The sequence below is a fragment of the Condylura cristata genome, unplaced genomic scaffold, assembly GCF_000260355.1.
Source record: "Condylura cristata isolate star-nosed mole 26May11 unplaced genomic scaffold, ConCri1.0 scaffold00017, whole genome shotgun sequence".
Lineage (NCBI taxonomy): Eukaryota > Metazoa > Chordata > Mammalia > Eulipotyphla > Talpidae > Condylura > Condylura cristata.
The window spans coordinates 30,249,405-30,273,655 of NW_004567118.1; the positions used below are offsets into that span (position 1 = coordinate 30,249,405).

The 24,251-nt window shown below is 51.5% G+C and overlaps 1 protein-coding gene across 1 annotated transcript; it reads right to left on the reverse strand.

The window, feature by feature from the left end:
* Positions 1-2,511: 2,511 nt before the first annotated feature.
* Positions 2,512-23,571, reverse strand: NLRP1 (NLR family, pyrin domain containing 1). The gene is made up of 14 exons (XM_012726088.1): positions 23,289-23,571; positions 22,278-22,451; positions 20,670-20,873; positions 17,790-19,416; positions 16,352-16,522; positions 15,526-15,696; positions 14,429-14,518; positions 13,753-13,772; positions 12,152-12,314; positions 10,701-10,924; positions 6,451-6,713; positions 5,824-5,949; positions 4,945-5,127; positions 2,512-2,850 (listed from the first exon to the last, which is right to left on the reverse strand). The coding sequence occupies exons 1-14, from the start codon at positions 23,569-23,571 to the stop codon at positions 2,512-2,514; spliced, it is 4,038 nt and encodes a 1,345-aa protein (XP_012581542.1).
* Positions 23,572-24,251: the final 680 nt, after the last annotated feature.

Genomic DNA, 24,251 nt, shown 5'->3' on the forward strand with positions numbered 1-24,251 from the left:
TTTTTTTTTCATCTCAATTGTAATCCCCATGGGTTTCCCATCACCAAATCACCCCTGTGCCACCACCATCTCTGAGGGTTTTTTAATGAGTGAATTTGACATTAGCAGATGACTGTCCACAGTGTGGGTCATTCATTCCCTAAGGTCTGTGAGAACAAGCTTGACTCCATGGAGCAGAGGGAATGCAGCCAGCAGGTGGCAGCAACCGCGCCTCGGCTCTCCAGACTGCAGGCCCACTCTGGATTTTGGAATTGCCGGCCGGCCTCCATCATCATGAGAGCCAATTGCTTCAAATAAACCTCTTTCTATGTACATACCACATGGGTTTTGTTGGTCTGGCTAACACAGAGTTGTCATTGGGGTTAATGATTCATACATGTAACACCTTTAGAACAGGGCAGGGATGGTGGTCACTAGCAGACTGTTCACACATTTCTGGGTTCAGCTTCAATGATGCCTGTGCTTGCCCCCTCTTTGAAGTCACCTCTAGCTATTTAAAATATCTTCAGGACAGGAGTGTCCGTTTGGTGTCCTCCCAAATCAGATGCTCTTTCCTTAGAGCCGGCATGGAGGGAAGTGGGACACCCAACTCCCTGTCAGCAGTGATTCCTCCTGGGGGCTCCTAACAATCCTTATAGCCCTAAGTGGGAGCTAAACCCTGGGCAACAACTTCTGGGATGGACCGTGAACTATTGACACCACCTGTGCTTCTTGGTGGAGAGGAACAGAGCTTCCTCTAGTGGATCAGAGCTTCCTCTAGGGGAATCTAGATTTTGCCTTGAAAATGAGATAAATTTGGACCAAGCACTGGGTTCTGTTCTGTGCAATGTGATACTGAGCAAGGCAACAAAACAAATAGTTCTGTCCTCACAGTATTCTCCGTACTTATGAAGGGCTTAAAAGGGGACTTGGGCCACTTGGAGAAGAAACACACTCTCAAGCAAACAGGGCGTATTTGCCCTTAAGATACACAGTACACCTCCCTGGTGCCTCAGAGGGTTAGGAACCAGCACTGCAAGCAGGCCTCAGCTGCTTCAGTGTGAGTTCTATCCCCAGACCCGAGGTGACCCACATGGCGTGGCAGGCCTCTCCTGACCCGCCCGCTGCTCCCCTCAACAGTGTGCTTCATCTATCTGCCTGTTCTGTTCCCCACTCTGTCTCTGGTGAAGTCTCTCACTTCCCCTGCACCTCTGGCCTGTACCCCAGTTCTGTATGCATAAATAAATCTTTTAAAAAATGAGAAAATTAAAAAAATAGTTAAAAAAAAAAAAGGTATACAGTATACCTGCCACACTGAGCAGGAAACAGACAGCTGAACTGGAGCCCTTCAAATCAGCAAAATAACTGTGAGGACTTTGTCATCTCGGAAGTAGAGATGCAGAGTTCTGAGGAATTTATACCTTCTGCAGAGGCTTGTCTTACTGGGGCCTGAGAGCAGTTACCACTACCTGGACCCTAGGAAAGAGTCTCCTCACGTGTGGGTGACCTGCTAGACTCCACCTTCATAGTAAGACAGCTCCCAGAGCTGGGTACAACATACTCACCTCCAGATGAGTTGAAAACAACATGGGTAGAAATGTTTTAATACCAGCACATTTCAATAATTAGATTACTGATTCACTAGGGCCATGAGAGTGGTCTGCTAACTTGGGAATCATTACTAGAGAACCAATTAGTAAATGGACTGTTTGGTGGCCATGAGAGATTCATGTATGTATTTTGGAAGAGTTTTGGAAATGGAATCTATAGGTCACCTGCAAATCCTCACTCAATACCCCACATGACTATGGTGGCAGTGGAAATAAACTGACAAACAGTGGAGACATGGTTTTGCCCCCAGAGAGCTTACTGTCTAGTGTGTGGGGGCGACCAGCACCAAAGCTGGGGGGACAGGGCCACGCACACATGCCTTGTTGGGTGGGGACACAGTTGCCTTGGGGGCACAGGGCAGTGGACCTGAGCCAGGGGTAAGGCCAGGTCTCATAGGAGGAGGCGTCTCAGTGAGGCCTCGCTCAATCCCCCGCGGCTTCTCCTCCCCTCTCCTGGCTCCGGGACTCCATGTAGACTCCAGTGACAGCACAGACAACAGAACACACAAAAAATGCAAGTAGACAAGTAAAATAAATCAGATTTTGTTCTCATCACATACCATTCAAACCCCGCCACTCCAAGATGTCCATTGTCATTATCACAGCAGAAGTGGCCAGGGCCATGTCCCCTACCCCTTCCTCTGGGGATGTTCTGCCAGGTCCTCAGGTCCAGCTCTAGCAGGTGCTGTCACTCACCTGGGCAGCTGCCTGTGAAAGCCAGGGTGCAGCTGGGTGCCTAGGTGGCACCCCGGGGCATGGACATCACTGCCCAGCAGACAGGTTACCAGAGTTCACAACAATTACAGCGAGAGGCAACTCAGGTCTGCTACTTTAGAGATGAAGAAACTGAGACTCAAGAGCCACCAGGAGGGCAGGACTCATGCAGGGTGCAGAAGTCCCCCGCCAAGCTCAGCCAGAGCCCTCAGCGTCCTCCACTGTCCCCCCTCTCCCAGAGTTCACCAATTAGATGGGGGTGGGTCTCCTTCAGGGCCTGGTAGAGGCGGTCTTTGCAGGCCCAGTCCCAGGCCCTGCTGAAGCTGAACAGCTTGCGCATCTGGGCCGGCTTGGTGGCCTCGGCCCTGACGGCCTCATACTGCTCCTCACTCAGCACCTCCCCGAGCAGCTTGTCCAGGACAGGGTCCACGGAGGTCACTCGCGCCACCAGCTGCTCCCGACACTGGTCCACAAAGTGTAGTAAGGCCGGGGCGTCTGGGGGTGAAGATGAGGCGGGATGAACCAGGAGGAGCACCCGCGGCAGCCTCTGCCGGAGCCACCTCGACTCTTCATCCTCCTCGTCTGCATCTCTGGCGCCCCCACCCCTGGGATGCACCTGTCCCTCCCTGGTGTCAGCAGCTAGGCTGGCATCCTGCCTGAGCTGGGCAGGCGTGGGGTGGGGTTCATGAGGCACTGAGGCTCCTGGGAGGTGCAGGCTCCATGGGGGGTATGGGGGCATGGGGCCCGACCCGTGGGGTTTGCCATGTCCCTTCCTTCCGTCCAGGGCCACAAAGTGCCCAGAGCTGCCCTGGCTCCTGTGTCTCTCGGCTGCTACTGACCTGTCGGGGCTACAGGAACCGGTGTGGCTGCTGGTCTGAGGTTTCCTGAGGACAGAGAGAAGCATTTGTGACAGCGGGGTTCCGAGTCCCACATCTAAAAAAGGGGTTCTGAGATTCTATTATTCTGAGTACAAGCTATGGACATTGTGATGGGATCTGCATAAGGGCGGGAAGTCTTGGGGATCATCTAGGTGAATTCCTTCCTTAGGCAAATGGTGCCATTGAGGCCAAAGGACATAGTATGAGAGAGAAATGGAGAGACGGAGAAGAGGGAGCTCCAGCAGCATCCCCACCCCCTGCCAATATTTTAGACTTGGTTATATCCAGTCTTGATCTGAATGAAACCCTCGTGCAGAATTAAGCAAGCGTCTTGCTGAAAAGATGAAACTATTTGAGATCTGGTATCCTGAGCAAAAATCAACCTGTTTTGGCTTCTAGATTCTTGTAGATCAAATATGTTTGTTCTGGACATCAGTATTAGAATCAGTCATTGAGGTCAGGAAAAACTTAGCACTAGAAGTAATGTATAATTGTTAGCAGCTAGGGAAAAGCAAAAATCACCACCGCCACTAACAAAAGAATGGCTTTGCACAGTTACTTGCATTAAATAGGAAGAGGGATCCATGTCTGCTCCTACGCACAAAAGCTGGGAGTTGATCACTCAATTTCAGTGTCACCTGAATGTGGGGAGGAGGCCACAGACAGGGGAGCTCAGGTCGTGGTGCTGGGAGCAAGGGGTGCAGGGTGGAGGGTGAGTGCGTCATCGTCCTCCATGGTGTGGATGGCCTCAGAGTCCACCCTGATCAGCCGCAAGTGGCAGCGTCTACTGTGGGAAGGTGGCTGGGACAGCAAAGGATTTTCACCCCCATATAAGGAACTGGAGATCTCAAATACATGCAAGGGAGACTTAAGGCAGCCAATGAGCAGCTGTCACGCACCTGAAGGGCTTTTCCATGAGAAGGGGACAGATTCTTCTGTCAGCTTCAGGGAAAGAACTAAGACTCAGAGGAGGAAGAGGTCAGATGAGGAAGAAGAATCAGATTGCGGTAGTTCCTAAGAACCGCTGCTTAAGACATGCACGGTCATTGCATTTAATCTTTCCAACGTCCCACGAGTTAGGCAATCATTTTACAGATGAGGAACCTGAGACTCAAGAGAGTAAATTACCCAAGATCACCCTGCAAGTGAGAGCCAGAGTGGGACTCAAAGCTAGGTCTGCGCTGGGGCTGGTGGCTCTCGGCTGTGGTGGCCTCTAAAGCTGTGCCTGAGTTAAGGCCACACTGTGCAGCCTGTTTGCAGTGGTGCAAGAGGCAGATTCTCGCCATTTCAACAGCCGACAAGGCTGGATGTCCCTAAAAGGACTAAGAACTACTAAGGGTTACTTAGGGGACCTGATTCTTGGACTAAGAGATTTTAAGATTTCTGCCACTCCCAAAACTCCACTATACTTCCTAGTCATCTTCCTGGAAAATATCTGAAAATCCAGGTCAGGCTATCTGGTATAGATATTGGCTAATCCATACATCCATATAATACCTAGGTATTACTGTTCATCGTATGTACAAGCTGTCATAAGAAAGTTTTCCAAAGGCTTTGAGCTTGTTACACTCTGTTGATTCAGGGTAGTATGAATACTCCATGGTACAGGGGGGTGATCAGGGAGCAAATATTTACTTGAATGCAAATTCTGGTTATGTGATATGACTAGAAAAAGCCATGCAAGTTCTCTGAGCTATTTCTTCTCACCAGCCAATATGTGTACACACACACACACACACACACACACACACACACACACTGACTTTCTCCGACTGCTGAGCTGTCTGGACTTGTCTTGATTTACCTGGTTTCACCAAGGTCTCCCACACCACGGTCCCATCTTTCTTGTTCTTTATTTGCAACCGGATCCCCGACTCCGACTGTCCAACATAGATCTCACTGAAGAGCTGCATCTCCCTGGGGCTCCGATAGCAGAGCTCTAGTTCCTGAGCAGAGAAAGAGCCGCTTGGTGAGGAGTCATTGTTCATCCTACAGGGATTGTCCTTCTCAAGCCAACACCTGCTAGATCCTGCTTAGCCCCCTAGGGACACTCAGGTGATCTGCACTGAAATATCTGCTGCTTGCATGCACTCACTGCTCTTTCTTTCTAAGTCCTTTCTTTCTGCAAATCCTGACTCAGAATCAAAGACCTGGCATAAACAAGCCAGGACTCATCTTAAATGTAGTGATCACACACCCTGTCCAGATCCTTCTCCCTGCCTCTCCCTCATCTTCAACCCAGTCAGACAACTGATCAAGAGAAACTCTCCATTGTCTTAGATTCTCACAAATTACTCAAGGAAGCCCCAACTCTTACAATAGGTTCTTTGTAACACCCTCCACTGAGAGGCCCCAAGGATTCCCATGGAGTGTGTTTTCTCTCTACAAGTACTAAATCAGTGTGTTCTGGTAGTTTTGACTTAGGGCCAGGACCCTCTATAGCCCAGCACCTCTCAGTGCCTCCAAGTCACCACCTCGTTCCTATTGCATGGGACCCCCCCATTCAGCTCTCCCCAAATTGACTTACTCTCTGCTCAACCCCAGTGCCCTCTGTCCCTGGAAAAGCTCTAACTCCTGGCCCACAGGTATCCCCAAGCTTGAGCTCTGATCCTGGTGAGTGGTGACCATAGGCTCTGTGTCACCTGGGGGATGATCTCCATCTCCTCTGAACCAGACACGGTGAAGCGGGAGCCCACGTACAGGGGGGTCAGCGGGGGAGGCTTGTGTATACGCACAAACTGGAACTTCTTTTCTTCATCATCTATGGCCTAAGGTGCAAACAGAACTACGGTCAAGGGAGGAGGGCTTCTGGCCCAGAGACTCTGCCTTAAGGTTTCTGGTTAGAACAAAGGGAAATGGTATTTCTGTGCTTATGTGGGTGGAGGGAGCTATACCACCCCTCCCCCTCCCCAGCCATTCATGGTCACGTTGTGAGCACACACGTGGCCTTTTCTACTTTCAGGGTAGGGGTAGGGTCACTGCCAAAGAGGAATGTGTGAGGGGGAAGGCACAACTCTGGGCATGGAGCCCTCTCAGCCTTTGACTCCTGGGAGGCTTGTCCAAAGCTCAGTGATGGAGCAGTCAGCCTGGCTGGGGAAGTTTTAGGGAGCCAGGACACCAGTCCATGGCTGAGCAGGGGCAGGCGTCTTCATCCACTTCAAGGTTTTTGCTTGGAAAGACGCATCTTTATTCTCAGCTGGCCTATTCTGTGTCTCTCAGCTGCTTTTCATGTTTGCTGCCAAGCCCCAGCCCCCTGCCACTGTTACCACCTTCCGGATGGAGCAGTCACTGGGGATCAAGTAGAGGTGGAAGGTGACTTCCTCAGGGTGGAGGTGATGGTAGAGCAACACGGTGGAGGTGATGGGAATGAAGTTCAAGGCAGCTTGGATCATTCTCAGTACAACCCCCATGGGGGAGAAGCTGGGGTTCTCCAGGACTGTGTAACACGCCTCTACCCTGGCTGGCTTCTCCAGCAGCATCCCCTCCTCTGTGAAGTGGGCCACGTGGAACTGGGAGGGGTCCACGTGGTCGCCTGTCAAGGAGGGGATTCAAGAGGTGAGGGTTTATTGCTCCAGGCTTGGTGGGGAAGTGGGATCCTGAAGAGCAGACCTATGGGTCCCTGGCAGGGTGAGGTGGCATGCCTGAGCTCAGGCCTTTGGGCTGAGAACTACTGTGTCCTTTCCGTTTTTGATGACTTGTTCTCCAGTCTTTGGTTAAGTCTGATAGCCACTCAAGAATTACCCTACACATTTCCCACACTAAATCAGTCAGAATTGATGTATTTGATTAGTACCAACAAGCCTGACCACAGCACAGACCCGACCATAGGACACTGATGCAATGAAGAAGCTTGAGGGGTGCAGGCTGGTGGTGGGGAGACACTGGCATAGAGGTCAGGGGTCCTGGCTTCATCCCCAGGTTGCCAGACAACTGCTGCAATGAGGTGAGGTGGTTTCTGGACAACATAATGACATCAGTGACACAATGACATCCAGTCGGCTGGACTAGGCCCTGGAGAGGCTGGAGAGGCACCAATTAGGACATCACTGAGTGATGGTAATGCCAGAAGGGGCCCTGAGAAAGTTTTTTAAGTTTACTCATTCATTAAATTCTTCTTTTTGTGTGAAAAATAGTATCACAGTGCAGGTAATTGTAATATGTAAAAATGCAAGTTCACCTCTCACCTAACCAAACAATCCAGTATGATAACCATCTTTCCCTTTTCCTCTAGCCTTTATCTGACCTTTTTTCCCCATTATGAGTTCAGATTGTCCCACCTCTGTCAGATCTCTCTAGGGACTATACAGCATCCACTCCCACTAGTGGACACATCATCTGTAGTCCACTCCACTGCTCGTTCCTTGTTTCAGTGTTGGGGTTACTTCCAACTTTCTCCATGATAACAGTCCCACACAGCACACATTCCTGAAGAAGCTTTTCTAGTTCCCTGGAATTCTTGCCTTGCTCCACGAGTCTCAAGATCTGAGAAATGTGTGAAAGGATGTGAATGTTTTAGTCACTTGTCATGCTTTCCACATGCTTCTCTAGGAGCTGCTGCCACTGTGAACTCACTTCACTCTCCACAGCACTGGAATGTTCCCTTTGTCAGGTGGGGGTGGGTGGGGCCTGGAGTGCTTTCCATGGTCATGAGTCTGTCCAGCCCTGGACCCGATTCCTGCACCCAGACTCCTCTCCATGGCTCCGTCCCGTGCTGAGGTTGACTGGATTCTGGAAGGTACATGTATCTTCACATTGCCTTTTTGTTAGGTGGGACCAACTGTCTTGGTGTGTTCAGGGATTTCCCTGCTAAATCGGGAAACATCTCAGAAAACCCCAATCCTGGGGTGAGGTGATCAGATCACTGACCTCCTGCACATGTTGCCTTTTCTTTAGTCTGCGGCAGTCATTTTCTCCAAACCTGCTTGCTGACTGTGCACTTGTGCTGCTAGATTGGGGAGAGAAGGACGAAGACAGGGACGACCCTGACCTTCAGGGAAGCAGCTGGGTGGTGGCTGGGAAAGTGTCACTGGCAGCGAGTCCTTCTCCCTGAGCACCTTTGCCTGGCCTGTCTAGGCACACTCAGGGCTGGCTATCATGGAAGGGGCCTTTCCACAGCTGGCCTGGCTGACCCCGAGCTTCACCAACCCTTATTAAACCAAAGTGCTCAACAAATGTTTCTTTGTGCTCAACAAACACAGGCCTGTGGATACAGCTGTGAAGGGGGATAAAGCCACGGCCATCTGGAGCTCAGGCCCCTCAGGGAAGACAGGCAGTGACCAGGGTAGGGACCCTGATGTCCCCAGTGCTGCCACTGCTGCTCTCCAAGGCCATGTCTCCACTGCTCCCTCTCCAGGAATTGAGTGCCTCTCGCCTTTAGACCTGACCTTGGGCCTGTGGCCTGATCCCAGGGTAATGATACAGGTGCTAGAGTTTTCCCTCAGAGAAAGCCCTCACCAGCTCTGAGCTGAGCCAGTGACCTAAGTTGCTGTGCATCCTCTGCAAAGTGGAGCCACCAACAGCATCACCTTCCACAGTGACTGTGACGATTAAGTGAGCTTGTGTCTATAAAGCATTTAGGGCAGCATGGGTTATCTGCCATGTTAGTGCTGAAATGCAGCTTCTCCGAGAGCATCGCAGCCTGCAATTTGGATCATTGTATTTCCCCCTCCCCCAAACACCCTGGCCCACTCCTCCTGGGAACATTGGCGTCTGGGAGGAAAAGGTGCTAAGGTCCTTGGAAGATGCATTTTGCTCATCCTGAGACATTCCAGATTCTGTGGTACAGTTCAGAGGCGTTTTTCCAGGCTGAAAAGCTTGAGGAGATGGGATACATGGTGGTTTCCAGCAATCAGTGCAGGTGTGCTCCCGCCCAGGTGGGGAGGGCAGAGGGGGCTGGGAGCGATCGCCCAGGTGACTGTGGGAATGTCCTCCTGCCCTGTGGGCAGCCCAGCGAGCAGGCCAGTGGACTAACTTCTCAGGAGGATGGGCCCTGCAGGGAGTCGGGGTCTGAGTTGCTGAAGGAGGTGGATGGTGGGGGTGTGGGATCCAGGCTAGGATGGCTTCGTGGACTCATGGTCTGTGCAGTCACACAGAGTGCCATGCTCTGAATGGCCTCACACCTGCATAGTGTGGCATGTTACCATCTTCAAGCTCTTAATAACTTAATAACTTTTAAACAAGTGAGCCCACATTTTCATCCTCTGTTCCCCTGTGGAGCTGGTCCTGTAGGAGGTGAGAATGCCCAGGAGTCAAGGTCTCTGGGGTGAATCTAAGATGCTGGAAGCTCTGAGCTCTGTGTTTAGCAGGAGAATTTCATCAGAGAAGGTTGATAGCTTGGTATGGAAACTCCCTACGATGGTGAAACAGGCAGCGCCTTTGTCCTGAATCAGGCCGCACTAGACAGTGAATGATCGTCTTGGATAGCAAAAAGCTGGGCCCAGACCATAGGCACCGGGGACACCTGGAAGGGGCTTGGTTTCTAAGCTGGGCATAGAATAGGCAATCTACAAGCCAGTTCTGTATGTTTTGTTGCTTACTCTGTGTACAGAATCCAAATGGACAGTCCTCTGTGGCCACAGATCTTGGTCCAGAATCAACCGAGAGGAGGCTGGGGAGAAAAGGGCCCAGGCAGACCTGGGTGAGTGTGGGTTTAACTCTTATTCTGGTTTTGAATTCCAATTGTGGTCAAGCCTTTTCATGAACCTGAGCCTCAGTTTCCTCTCTGGTTCATCAGGAGGAGACACTGGGTCCTCATGACCCAGACCATGTGGGTCACCTCCCTGGCCGGGGATTGAACTCGTGCTGCAGTGGTGACACATCACTTCACAGTGCTGTGCTTTAACCCATTACACCACCAGCGAGGGCCCTGATTCTACTTCTTGTAATTTCTGCTATTTCTCCTTTATGGAGCATTTTTCGCTGTAAGAATTTTGATTGTGAGCTCACAATGTTTTGCAACTTTATCTGTGAGAAATCTTGTAGGTGAGAAAGCTTGAGCAGTCCCTGATCTTTCATGGTTCAGTTTTCAGATGCATATTGGTGCACTGGCTTTCTCCCTGCCTCTGGGAGTGGTATGACTTTCCTCTGCTTGCTAGTCCCTAAGAACTCAACACTGTTAATTCTCTTACTCTTCCTTTGAAAACAGTCCTGTCTTTTGAAAGTCTCCTCAGAGATGTCAAACATACTGTATTTGTTTCCTTCTGGGAACTTTAGAGATGTAACCTGTATAAAAAGCACTGAGTAAATGCTAGTTATTACTATTATTATTGAGGACACTACGTTCCATTTAGGGAAACTTTTAAATAATTCAGTCAAAAAAGACAGGATATTAGGAGACTAAAGTGCTTCCCAAAACATGCCTAGAGCACAGTGGGATGAGGGAAAAACTGAATCTGCTCTTGATCCCCTCTCACTCTGGGGAAGCAGTGAGCTCCTCCCTCAGGACATGGCATCAGAAGCCCCTTGAAGATCCATTATCACCCCCATCAGGGTAAGCAACCTCCACCCTCCCTCTGCCTACCTTCGAGGGACACGAAGTGAGGCAGGTACACAGCCTCCACGGCTCCTGGGTCCGCCTTGATGTCAAACAGCGGTCCTGCCACCATCCAGGTGTCCTGGGGGACAATCGTGTCCAGGAGCTGGTCCCAAGCACAGAATTCAATCTCAATAGTCACTTCCCTTCTCACCACAAAGTGGAGACCCGTGTTGGGCCAGTGGTAGGAGCCGGCCGTGGGGAGGTGAGCTCTGGGTAGAAGAGGTACAGGGTGACACTGGTCACAGACTCACCGGGCATCTTCTGGACACCCGAGCCCATGCAGGGCTGGCAGACCTAGGAGGGCGGCTGCGAGCCCAGGGACAGCAATCAGTTGGGTGTGGGTTTGAGCCCAGCTCCTCTGCTCTCTGGAGGTGGGTCCTGAGCATGAACAGAACCTCCCTAACCTCAAAATCCCTATCTGTCCCATAACTAGGGACAAGGAATGGTTTAGAATGGACTAGTAAGTGACCTATACATGGGGGCAGCTTCACCCAGGCCAGGGTGGGGAGCTGTTTCTCTAATGATGATGATGAAGTGCCTTTGTTCTTAAGGGGCCTGTTTGCTGATAAATAACAACTGCATGCTGACGTTGATAAGAAAGACTTGGAGCTGAAACAACAGTTTACAGAGATCAGGAGTGATTTCCCCAAGGCTCCCAGTGTGACAAATGGTGGGTGTCAGCTGCGGTTGTGCATGTTGGGAGTGACTTCCTCTCCCAGCTGAGATCATGTTTGTGGCAGTGCTTGTGAAAGTGATGTAAGGAGCCAGGATCGTGATTATGGACATTTATCACTCATGACTGGGAACCTCAGGGGTGCTGAGTCATTTCTACCTCAGGTGCCAGGTACAAAACCAGGACCCAGCATATAGTAGGTGTTAGTAAAACCAGAGCAGGGAGAAGAAAAAAGGTTACATGAGAGTTAAGAGATACAAAAAGTCAAAGGGATTCAGACATAAAGAATCAAATGGATTCTGCTTAGAAGAGCCAGCTGTGCAGAAGTGTTGGATGTCTCAGGGGATGGGAAAGGCTGGCGTGATGGTGGCATCTGGTTGTGGTAGAAAATGTTTTTGTTTGTATTTTTTCAAAATGTGTCAAAAATATGTAAGGATTGACATTGGACTTAAAATACTATAGAAACAAAATAGGGAAATCTAATAGTTTAAACGACCTTGGCAAAATGCTGAAGCTGGGTATGGCTCAGAGGAAGTTGCTTGTATTCTGTTGCTGTGTATGACAGACAGTTTTCATAAGTAAACCTCTTACCAATAAAGGCTCTGGCACAGTAGTTTAGCTCTGACCTTTCATGGTGGTTTGGAAAGGGGAGGGGACACCCTGGCCTGCAGATGGGGTAGAGAGACTCTGGGGGAACCCATCTGGGGATGATGATGTGTCAGAAGCCATCCTGCTGAAAGGCAGGCAGAGCCCCCTCACTCACCGGTATAAGTTCTTCTCTTTGTCAATCACTTCTGTAGCCACAGCCCCCTGGGGGCCCAGGAACTCATCTTCAGGCCCCAGAGGCTCCATGTGCGGCTCAGCCAGAAGGCCAGGAGAAGACAGACAGAGGGTTTCGGCCTGCGTTACTCGGAGAGGACTTCCTTCTGGAACAGACAGGGCAGGGTCAGCCCTGGGACCTTCCATGAGGTCTTCCCTAGCCCTTAAGCTGGGAGATTGACAGGCCCTTTCCAGGGAGGCCTGAACCACAGCAGGGAGAGTGTCTGCAGCCCTCGTCCCTGCTCCTTGGCTGCCTGCCTGCTGAGAGGCTGCCTCCGAGCACCTGCCACTCTCCCAGCCCCCTGTTCCTGAGTCTCTCCCCCAGTAGGCTCCAGGCAGGCAGGTTGTGAGAAGAATGGGGGTCAAATGAGAGTCAGGCAGGGATGGGGGCTGATTCCCAGGTGCCAGAAATCCTTGGGCCTTAACAGACAGGTCCTGGCTCAGAGTCCGGCATGAGGATGCTCAGGGGAGGAGTCATCCGCGTGGGAGGGAGAGAAATCAAAACCAGGACCTAGAGTGGATGGGCTCTCCTGGGGGCTCCTGCCCTATGCGTACCCAAGATTGTGGGGGGATGACCTTCGCCCAGCCCTTTTCTCCTCCATCTTCCCAATAAGGCTGCTGCCAGGCCCTCACATCAAATACCTAATTCTGGTCTTTTCCGCTTGAGTGAGGATGCATGATTGCTCCACTCTCCTCCTCTGGGGTCCTCGTCAGGGCTGGTCACACTTGGCTCCCTGGATAGAGTTGTTCATATTCCTGAGATCTGGGAGTCACTGGAGCTGTCTCCATGATATCCCCCTTAAAACTCACTGAGTGTGAAGTCACAGGATGTCCGAGCCTTTCCCTCAGTCCCTGTCTCCTTACATAGGTGCCCCATCCACGCAGCCACCCCTTCCAGGACTGGGGTGTCATCCTGACTCAGCCCTCACCTGCTCTGAGAGCTGATGGATCACCTTGGTATGACCTCCAAAATATCCTCCTCTCTCTTCTCTTTTCTCACCTGCACATTGTCCCCTGGTCCCAGGCCCTGGTGTCTCTGCAGGAGCCACTGCTGTGTCTTTGTCCCTCCCAGCCCACCGTCTACACAGCAGCTGATCTTCATTTGAACCTGGTCTATCACATCACGGCTGAAGACCCAAAAAGATCCCTATTGCTTTTGGGGTAAAATGTAAAGTTTTTACTATTCTCCAGTATTAAAATACTGTACCCCTATTCTTCCTCCAACCCCTCATGGAAAAGCTCTCCTGCTCACCCACCTCCAGACATGATTGTTTAATTTGGTGTCAAAAATCACCAGGACGGCTAGTCACAACAAAGATCCCTTGGCCACCCAAGGATTCAGATCCAGCAGGTCTGCGGTGGGCTCCCAGAAATTGCATTCCTAAGGTGCTTCCAGGGTGGGGACATAGTGCTGCTGCAGACCCCTGGCAGCCCCCCCACCCCCAGGAACTGAGCCCTGAGCCTCTGCCTGTGCTTGGATCCACTCTTCTGTGCCCAGCTCACCCTCCCTCCCACCCTCCCTGCTCTCAGAGCTCCCCCTCCCACCCTCCCTGCTCTCAGAGCTCCTATAGGGTTCAAGAGGCCCATCAGTACTCACAGACCCCAGATGCAGCCAGGCAGGCTGGGGAGTGAGTGCAGGGACTTGTCCTGCCTCCCACTGGGCTGGGCTCCTGAGGGCCCACCTTTGCTCCCTGCTGGGCACCTCACACTCTGTGGGCCTCAGGGCTCCTTGCTCAGGATCAATGGCTCCTCCTCCTTAGCCTACAAGCCCTTTCCCTCTATTTCAGGGTACAGCAGTCAGTTCCTGGGGACATCTGTACTTTGCAGTTATGTGGGAAATGCACAGAACAAGGAGAATGGCGGGGCTCAGCAGATTCCCCAGGGAATCTGCTCCTGGGCCTTGCCCCTCAAACCCAGTGTAAGTCCGTGTGTGTGTCAGGCTGATAGATGCTCTTTCCCCAACTCTCCTTTCTCATTCTTGGCTCCCCAGCCACCATCCCCTCCCACCCCCCTTTGGCTTCCATGCTCCAATTTGCTTCCAGCAAACAAACACACAAACAGCCCCCTCTCTGGCTGCAGTGGTTTCTAGGTGTTTTCCTGGGCCTGTATAAGTCACTACTAGACTTTTTCTAACCTCTTGGCTCTGAACCAGCCCTGAGCCCTGTGCCAGCAGGAGGGAGTCTGTCACCCTCTTCACTCTCCCCGACTCCCACACCCTTACTGTGTCCTGGAGATGTGCAGCTGAGGCTTCTCCTCCTCCAGGGCCCGCAGCATCTCTGTCACCTCCTCACTCAGCCGGTCCTGGTCCAGCCTGCAAGCACAGAGGCAGCTGGTTCTCTCAGGACCCCACCACACCCAGGCTCCTCAGGCCCAACCTCCCGGAATGTGCCACTTCCCACACAGACCTGCTGAGGTGGTGGCTCCTGGGGGTCAACTTGGAGATGGAAAGCAGAGTATAGAGATGTCACAGGGACAGGATGTGGGGGTGCTGGAGGCCCTGGCAGCTCCCTTAGAGTGTGATGGGCCAAGCCGGGACCCACAGGAAGGTGGATCAGACACAAAGAGCCTCTGGCCTTGTTTTCAGGATGCGGAGGAAAGGAGGATCCAAGAGACTAAGTGGGGAGGGTCTGCCTTGCCTTTCTCTCTCCTCAGGGCTGTGCCTTGACTGGGCTGGGAAGCTCCCATTTTTGCTTCAGGTCTCAGCCTGATGTCATCGCCTCAGAGAAGCTTCTGGGGCCCCTGATTCTAATTCTATCTCTCTCCTCCTCCCCTTTTTACACTCATGACTTGCCATATTTCCCTTCACAGCTTCCACACTTGGAGCTTAGAAACACCCTGTGTATTCACATGTGGGTAACCCTCATCCTGTTCCCACTGGGGTGAAGTTTGGGGTGGGATCATCTCGGCTCACACTGTGTCCTCAGTGTCTGCCCATGCTTGGCACATTGCCGGGAGAGGGGTGGTGGGGGAGGGGAAACATTGGATGAATAAAGGAAGCACTGGTCTGGATGAGAAGTATAACTTGGCATTTGTGGTCTAATATTTATCTTCTTAGGCTGATTAATTCCCTTCACTGTCTTTGGTTTAAATGCATTTTACTTCATTATAGTCTATCAGTGGAAATGACAGTCCCATTGCACTGATGATAAAACCAAATCTCGAGAAAAGATTGGTCTGAGTCACCGTCGTGGTGAGTCTGTGAGGAAGCCAGCTGGCTGCACAGGCACCTGTTCCTTCCTCCCCTCTCTAGTGCCACTGTGACTGGCTCCCTTGCCTTCCCCCGCCCCCCACCCCCTGCCCTGAAGGCCCAGGTCTTACCCCAGGAGCCTGAGCGGACAGGCAGGCTGCCTGAGCCCGTCACAGAGCAGCCTCACGCCCCGGTCACCCAGGTCATTCTGCTGCAGGTGCAGCTCCGTCAGGCAGGGGCTGGTGCTGAGCACAGAGGCCAGGGCCTGGCAGCTGCTGGAGGTGAGGCCGCAGCGGACCAACCTGTGGGGAGATGCAGAGGGTGCAGTCACTGTCCATGGGCAGTGAGGCCAGCTCAGTTCCTAGCTCAACTATAGGCTTATGGAATCCTGGTGACCACTGGTGGCTGCTGGGCACGGGGGAGTATCCAGCACAGCCTGGGTCCTCGATATTCATGGACTAAAACCATGTGAAGAGGATGGGAAAGCTCAGTGAGGAGGAGCAAGGTTGGGGGGAGGGTCTGTTTATTCCTCTGCTCCCAACTATCCCTGCCCTGTACTGCAGTGTGGTGGTGACAGAGGTGCCCCAAGGGCAGGGGCTGTCATTGGGGTGCTTGGGAGGCAAGCTCATTGTGACCATTTAATTGCAAGTTTCCCTTGAAGAGCATAAGCTTCTCAGAGGGCAACATTAGCAAAGGATACACCCTTCCCCAACAGTTCTCAGAATTTCACTCCTCAAGGACCTGCACCACAGGGCCCTTCTCAGATCTGTTATACATTTGTTAGTGTGGGTTCTTGATTAATGTGAGTTTGTGGGAAAGAGTGATAAAAGAATCCTGCCTATGTGTATTTACCATAAATTGGCACTTAGCACAGTGCATGGCCAGAAGCGTCTCAAAGATGCTTCCTTCTTGGAACTCCTGCCCACCCGCATCAGAGCAGAACCCAGGCGGACTCACCGCAGGGTCTCCAGAAGGCAGCGGGGGCATCTCAGGGCCTCACAAAGACTCTGCACTGCAGAGCAGCTCAGGAAGTTTCCACTGAGGTCCAGCTCTGTTAGGTTCCCAGGGATCCTGGGGATGGAGAAGAGAATCTGCCAGCAGGCATCTGTGATTTGGAAGCGAGTGAGCCTGAGAAAGGGAGAGAGGAGTGGGGGTGATATAATTGTGTGGGGGGTCGCAGGTGTGCAACCGCACAAAGGCCAGGGACTCTGCCACTCTGGGCCCAGGGCCACTCTGGGTAGTGCCAGCCCAGGACCAGCCTCCCCACGTGCCCCTCTGCACCTGCTACCCTGGGTTAGCCAGCTCAATTTGCAGCCCTACCCTCTTCTACTGAGCTGTGGTGCCAGCGTCTGCCTCAGTCGGGGGTGTGAAGCCAAGGCACACGTATTTCATTTAAAAAAATGTTCAATGGTCAGAGTAGGACTTGGGGAATCTGACAGCCTTCTGTAAGCCTCCATGCAGACATCCTGTATTCCTGAGACATTCTGGAGTCTCAGGAAGGACAGGAAGAGATCAGGGGAGAAATGGAGCATGGGAGAGGTGGTTTAGTAACGAAGATTAAGTTTCCCCTGCGCCTCTCTGAGCTACCTTTACCATTGTCCACTACAAACTCTTGCTTAGCCCAGTGTCCTGGTTCTCTTGCTCCCCGTCTGGTCTCTGCTTATGTGCCCACTCAGAACACTTCTGAAGGCCCCCATGTCAGGCCACCACCACATCTAATACCTGTATTCGTAGCTAGAAACAGCTTAATTTCCCAAGTCCAGAAGCTGGTGCACTGCAAGGATCTTAGGAGACAGATTTGGCAATTAAACCCAATTGCCCTAAAATAGATGACTGGATCAGGAAGATGTGGTATATACACACAATGGAATATTACTCAGCAATCAAAAAAGATTAACTCATGCCTTTTGTGGCAATCTGGATGGACCTGGAAGAGATCATGCTTGGTGAAATAAGCTAGAAGGAAAAAAAAGAACAATGGTTCCACTCATAGCAGGAGTGTAAGGAATCAGGAAAAAAACAAAAGCAATTATAATAAAGTAAAAATGAAAATCAACAAACAACTATAAACCAGAGACAGTCTATGGGGGTGGAGAGGGGAACAGGATCAAAACGGGGGTGGGAAGAACACACGGGACTATGGTGATGGCTCATGGGTGAAGGGGTGGTGGGAAGTCCCAGGGGATTACAACTGAGATGAAGAAAAATGTACAACATGAAGAATGATGTAAAAAAAATACATATATATATATATATATAAAGTAAAAAATATGTAAAAAAAAATCAGTGGTGCCCTGGATCCTCTAGTCTGTGGGATAAGCTTTAGTGCGAGCATCTCCCGTGCCCGGGATGGTGGAGCCAGCAGGTGTGTGGGGGTGGGAGGTGGGGTACTCACAGGACCACATCAGGGGGCTTCCAGGCTTTGCTGTGCTGTCCACCCCCATTCACTTGAAGCCTGTTCACATGGCAACAGAATGTCACACAGAAAGTAAACACCAAGAGCTCCAGTTCGGTTTGAAGAAACATCTTCATCCCTTGAAAATGGGCCATAGCTTGTGTGAGGAACTCCTGATCCTGGATCTCATACAGGCAGTGGAGCAGCTGCAGGGGGCCAAGCTGGGAGGAGGGGCTTGCCTGCTGGGCCTCCTCCAGGGCCCACTGCAGCAGTTCCCGCCGCCTAGCTTCAGAGAGCCTGCCGCTGAGGGTGCGCTCTGTCTCTGTCACCCCCTGCTCACTCAGAAGGCCAAACAGGAAACGTGTGGCTGGTGACCCGAAGACATCATTTCTAGTCAGTTCTAGGAACTTCCCCACACTTCTGGTGCTGTTGGGATCATCGTTGTCTTCCTTGTCTTCTCCCAGCACACAGGACATGGCGGCCAGGAACTGCTGGAGACACAGGTGAATGAAGCTGTAGCTCTGAGCAGAGGGGGGCTGCTGGGGATCGCCCATCGGCAAGAGAGCGGAGACGATGGCGCCCTCCACACCGTGCTTCTTGAGGTCTTCCACAGTGAAGAGGGTCTTTCTCTGCTGGATGCCCTCAGCAGCCAGAGAGCACAAGCCTCTCAGCTGCGTCCCGAGGGGCTGAGTGGGCAGAGCCAGGGACAAGTACTGCAGACACAGGGCCGTGGTGGTCTGGGGAGTCAGCGAGAGCTCTCGCCCCTGCTCCATCTGCTGCCTCAGGCAGGTGCAGGCCAGCCAGGACACCCAGGGCAGCTGACACAGGGCCCAGAGCGCGTGGTTTGACTCCACCAAGCTCAGGGCTCTGCTTGCTTGGCCTTCGTCTGTGAAGTATTTGCAGAAATATTCCCTCTTGCCAGACTGAGAGAAGCCCAGCACCTCCACCCATTGTGGGTGCTTCAAAGACGGAATGAATTTCTCTAGAGCGCTGGTTCTTGCGGTAATCAACAAGGATGCCCTGAGAAACACACTTTTCCTCAGCAGCTGGCTCAGAATTGAGCGTAATGGCTGCTTCTGGTTCCACAGTCGAGGGAGGTCACGTCTTTTCTTCTCTAAGTCCCATTCTGGCTCATCCAGGCCATCGAGGATGAAGAGCAGCTGCTCTGACTGAGACAGGATCTGGCCAATGGAAGCCCCAGGAGCAGCCCCATATTCTTTGATGAACTTAGTGAAACTCATTGTCTGTGATGGGTTCAGTTCCCTGCAGTTGAAGTAGAAGACGTGCCAGAAGCGGTCCCTGTACAGCTGGCCTTCCAGCCAGGCTCTCCTCAGCTGCCTGACCAGGGTGGACTTCCCGACTCCAGCATCCCCATGCAGTATGACCGTGTGAACCTTCTCCTGGGCACCCAGCCCTGGGCCAAATAAACCTGTGATGTCAATAAAACATCCTGGTTCTTCCACCACTGGATGATGCCAGTTTCTCTTGATTATGAACTCATGGCTTCTGGGGTGACTTGTGTGTAGAAGTAACAGCTGTATGAATTTGGGGTATAAATCCTCATTTTTCAGTGACTGTGTGGGACAGAACCGTTCTGTTTTTTGTTTCTGGTATCTTTCTCTGGCTCCTAATTTGGGGAAGGAAATGGAACATAAGGATGTAAAATAGATTTTTAATTTGTTCATTTCTTCTTCTATTCCTTCCTCCTTCCTTCCCCTTCATTTCCCTTCTTTCCTCTCCCCTCTTCTTCCTTTTCCCTTTCTCTTTGTTGTTTTTATTTTTGAAGTGGAAAGTAGCATGACTAATTCACGCAAATGATTCTTCAAGACTGGGGCACATTTTAAGAGCATGGATTTTACAACTTGACACTTATTTGAGTACAAAAGAGGATTCAGAAGTACAAAAAAGTAAAATATCTTTGAACATGAGATCTCTCCTCGCCTGATGCTTCAATGTCTGCCTGGCCTTGTTGCCCAGATGGCAGAGGGAGTAGCTTGTCGGGCTTAATGGTGTGGACTGAGGTGTCTGACAGCTGAATCCCACCTCTGCCACCACGAACTGTGAACTTGTAACTTTAGAGCCTCAGTTTTCTTATTTCCAGGTAGGGTAATAACAATATCTATTTCATAACTGGTGTGTAATTGATGTGTATAGCAAGGGAAGCACTGGACATAAAGCCTGGCAGTATCCAGCAAATCTTTACAGCCATGTGGCTTCCTGTTGACCTCTTGGAGGCTAAGAAGCTCAGAGGAAATCAAATCCGTCTGTCCTGAACCCAGGCCAGTGCCTTATTCACTAAACCAGGGAATGTGCTTTTCTCTGCTGGATGATGAACCAAGGTTTGAATCTCTAGGGACCTCCAAAAAACAGTGAATTAGCCAGAAATCCAGTGGTGGGGCCATTTTTTTAAAATTTTATAGTAGTTTATTTTTACATATTTTTGTGCATTTTTCCATCTCGGTTGCAATCCCGTTGGGTTTCCCATCACCAAATCACCTGTGCCATCACCATAGTCCAGCGCATTACAGTGGGGCCAATTTTTAAAAAATAATATAATAGTTAATTGTTATATCATTTTGTGCCTTTTTCCACCTCAGTGGTAATTCCCGTGAGCTTCCCATCACCAGATCACCCGTGTGCCATCACCATAGTCCAGTGCACTTTCCTCCCCCCCACCGTTTTTGATCCCATTCCCCACTCTACCCCCATAAAATGTCTCTGGTATGTAGTTGTTCATTATTATTATTATTTTCTCAGTGGGGCCGATTTTTAGAAAGATGCTTCAGATATTTGCAAGTCCCTCTCTGCTGAACCTGTCAACCTGACCTCCATCCATGCCCATGCCCTGCTAAATCCTCTCTAGAATCTCTAGGACCTCACCTCTGCAGGGATTTCCAGATGTTTCCACCAAGGGCCATCCAGTCTCAGGAACCTTCTGCTTTCTGGGCTCTGGGCTGGGCTGAATTAGGGGTTCCCAAGCCCCTAGCACTGCAGTGGAAATGGGGGCATTGGGCGACTCCTGGTTTGGTGACTGATGATCTGGGGAGCTTGGAAGAACTTGGTAAAGGCATGAAGAATGATTTTCTGGGGGTGGAGTGAGGGAAAACAAGAAAGAAATTACCATTTACTAAGTATCTTTTTATTTTATTTTATTTTATTTTATGTTTATACATCTGCATTTTGAGTCTTCCCAACAATCTTACAAGGTGAATGTTGGTTATCCAGTTTTTTAAAACATAAAGATAAGAATATAGTTTGGCTGGTTTGGAACTTTCTCTTGGCAAGCAAAAATTTCCTTCATTAGGTAGAAAGATGTTGATAAGATATTTGGGGGGAGTCTTAAGCTCCCCATTTCAAGTAACAACTTATAGCAATTACATGACATTCTAAAGAGCTGGACCCTCTTTACTCTTTTGTCAGACATTAAAATTTAAATTATGCAAGTTGGGGGCAGAGAGGAATTGCTGTGCCTGGTAGCCTAGACACTGTGCAGGAAGGGAAGAGGGAAGAAAGCTGGTGGGCACAAGAGGAAACTTGGCTGGAGAGAGATGGAACCTGTCTAGCTCTCTCCTACAGTACTTCTGCACAGTATCCATCATGTCCTTGGACTGAAATGCAAATGTTTTTTCTTGTGTACAGTACAAAGATGTGTATATTATTACTGTGAGGGATCAGGTGGTGTGTGGAGTGAAAACTGAGCAGCATGAAGGCTCGGATGAGGACAGTGAGACCTCAGGGGATGCAGCGACCTGCCACATGTCATAGAGTAAGGGGGTAAAGTCAGGAAGAAAACCAAGTACCATGAAGCTAAGGCTCATAGCCATCACTGGCAGCCCTGTGATGAGGAGTGAGGACGGCACCGAGGGAGGGAGAATGAAGGGAGGAAGCTGGGGTTGGGACCAGTGCAGAGCAGCAGCAGCAGTGGCGAGTGGTCCTGGGCTTCAGCCCTGGCTCTGTCTTCAAGTGCTGTGTGAGTGCGGATGCACCTGCTTGCCCAGCCCTGCTGCAGCATGGCCGCATTGATGCAGGATGAGAAGAGGAAGAGGCTGCAGCTGAGGTTTGCAGCTTGAATGATTCAGGATTGTGGAGGGTAAAATAAGAGAAGTCAGGAGAGGGAAGTGACTTGGGCTGAGTGATGAGCCCACATTCTTCTTGGCACTCCTCTGGAGAACAGAGTTCTTGGAACTTTCTGTCCTCAAGGATCTAGCGAAATTATCCACTGAAATTAATGAGCTGAGCTCTCCTGGCCAAGGACCATATCACCACCTTGGCTATGTGGGCATCTAATTCCCCATCGTCAAGTTGGAGGGGTGTGATCCCAGCACTGGAGTATTCCTGACACTGCTCCTATGTCCCCACCTGGGCTCTCTTCCCTCTGCAGCTCCTCCACCCCAGGTGCCCACCCACCCACAGGTTCCCAGGCGGAAACCCATAAGCTGGGTCCCCCACAGCTTTATGGTGCCTTTGAGCCACCTCTGCAAGCCTCACCTTTCCAGCTGTGTCCAGAGGTCTCAGGCAGGTGTCTCACAACCCTTTGCTCTGGACGCTGGGAGGACTCCAGGCTCTCACTGTCCCAGCCCCATAGCACGTTGGTGGGCGTGGGCCAGCTGGGGGACTCCAGGTTGGGTGCACTCGGGGAGCAGTGGGCTGAGGAACTCTGGGCTGTGGGGGTGACAAACAGGTTGGGGCCTTACAGAAGCGCCAGGCAGAGCCAGGACTGAGCGGGCTCCTGTGTGCTGAACATCCGGGTCTCAGCTAAGAGGGCTCGGGAGGAGATGTGGAGGTACCCAGCCTGGCTCACCACCCCAGAGGCTCATGGGAGGGGGTGTGTAGACAGACAACTGGGCAACTGATCAGATCTTGATCTGGGACCCAGGAATGGGAATTTCTGTCCTGGCCTATTGCCACCTCCCTGTGAACATCATGACCCTCCGTGAGCCTTCTGGAAAGGAGCCTCAGTTCTCCCTTGTAGTCAAAGCGCCTCCACCTCCTGGCTGCTTATAGCAACAGCAGCAGTGCGGCAGACACAGCAGCAGGCTCCTCCATGACTGAGCGCTTATAGCCCATGGATCTGTGCTGTACACTTACTATGGATTATCTCCTAATCCCCCATAGCCCACAGCAGCAGGCTCCATTCTCTGTATAGATGGAAGAGCTAAAACCGCGAGTGGTGAAGCAACTGCACTAATGTGGTCAACCAGGAGGCCAGGAGGTGCCCACTTGGGAGCTGCCATGAGTCCCATTCCTCTCCCTACAGAGCCCATCTGAAGGTCAGTCTCCTCTGTCCCCAAGGACTCTCCTGGGCACTGTGCGATCCTGGAAAGTTGGCAGATGAGGGGCTCAGTAAGGGCTGCCTAGTCTGGGCCTGGATACCCTTGGGACTAATGGGCCCAAGTCTCTGACTAGAGGAAGGTCTGGGAGTATGCCGTGGTGGATGCCACGGTGACAGGGGTGGGGGCCACAAAGTCATAGACACCGGAGGGCACTTTGTCTACTCACCTGAAATGAATTCTGCCTCTGCCTGGGCCTGGGCGCACAGCCCACTCAAGCCCATATTCTTCCAGGTGTGGAGGGCCAGGTCCCAGGCCTTCTGCTCCCCATATTGAGCCACCAGATAGGAGGCCACCTCGAGACCCCCTGTCTTGTCTGGTTTGACTGGGGCCCCACCAGAAGAGAGTCCTTGCAGCTCCTTCCTAGGCAGCCGAAGCTGGAACTCCTTCAGGTCCTCCTCACTCATGATATCCAGGTACATGGCCAGCTGAAGCTGGGCGTCACTGGCCATCTTTTCTCCAAGTAGATGTGGGCGGGGTTGGGGGTGGGGTGGGAAGGAGCTTGGAAATATTCAAAGAGAAGGAGTTGGGTGTTGGGAGGTGATTGCCAGGCAGAGAACAGTGACTGCCTTTGCCCTACCATCTCCCAAAGCAAGACAGCAGAGATCATCCCTTCTCTGGATAAACTCTGATAAGCCTCCTGGTAGACCTACTCATGACCCAGCTTTGAAACCAGGGCATAGGCCAGTGATACAGATACACTTCCATGGAAGGGGGAAACCATTTCTCTGTCCATTTTTAGGCAGTCGCCTTAGATTATAAGTCCCAGTGTGCCAGAAACAGAACTTTCTGGCAGGGGAGGTTGGGGAACTGGATCAGAGCTGAGCAGAATATAGAACATGGAAGGCAGGAGAGACTGTGGCTCTAGCTTCTGTGGCCCAACTTGTACCTGGCACTTCTGGGAGGAGGAATTGGGAGAGACATGGAGGAGATGGATGCAGAGACTTGAGAGAAATCCTTGGAAGAGACATGTGGGAGGCGTCCCCGCCCCAGGCAAGGCCGCCCTTACCTCAATTGGTATTTCTTCCTGCCCTGGACTCTGGGCCTCATAGCCCCTGTTGTGGCTCCCTGTCACAGTTTTCTAGACTGGTGCCAGGTGTCAGACCTCAGCAGCTGCACTTGTGGCTAAACT

Coding starts and splice junctions, on each gene's coding strand:
- NLRP1 (XM_012726088.1), bottom strand. CDS start 23,571: ATGGCCAGTGACGCCCAGCTTCAGCTGGCCATGTACCTGGATATCATG. Junction 6,714..10,700: donor TCACTTCGTGTCCCTCGAAG/GTAGGCAGAGGG, acceptor CCTCCTTGACAG/GCGACCACGTGGACCCCTCC. Junction 5,128..5,823: donor AGATGGAGATCATCCCCCAG/GTGACACAGAGC, acceptor TTCTCTGCTCAG/GAACTAGAGCTCTGCTATCG.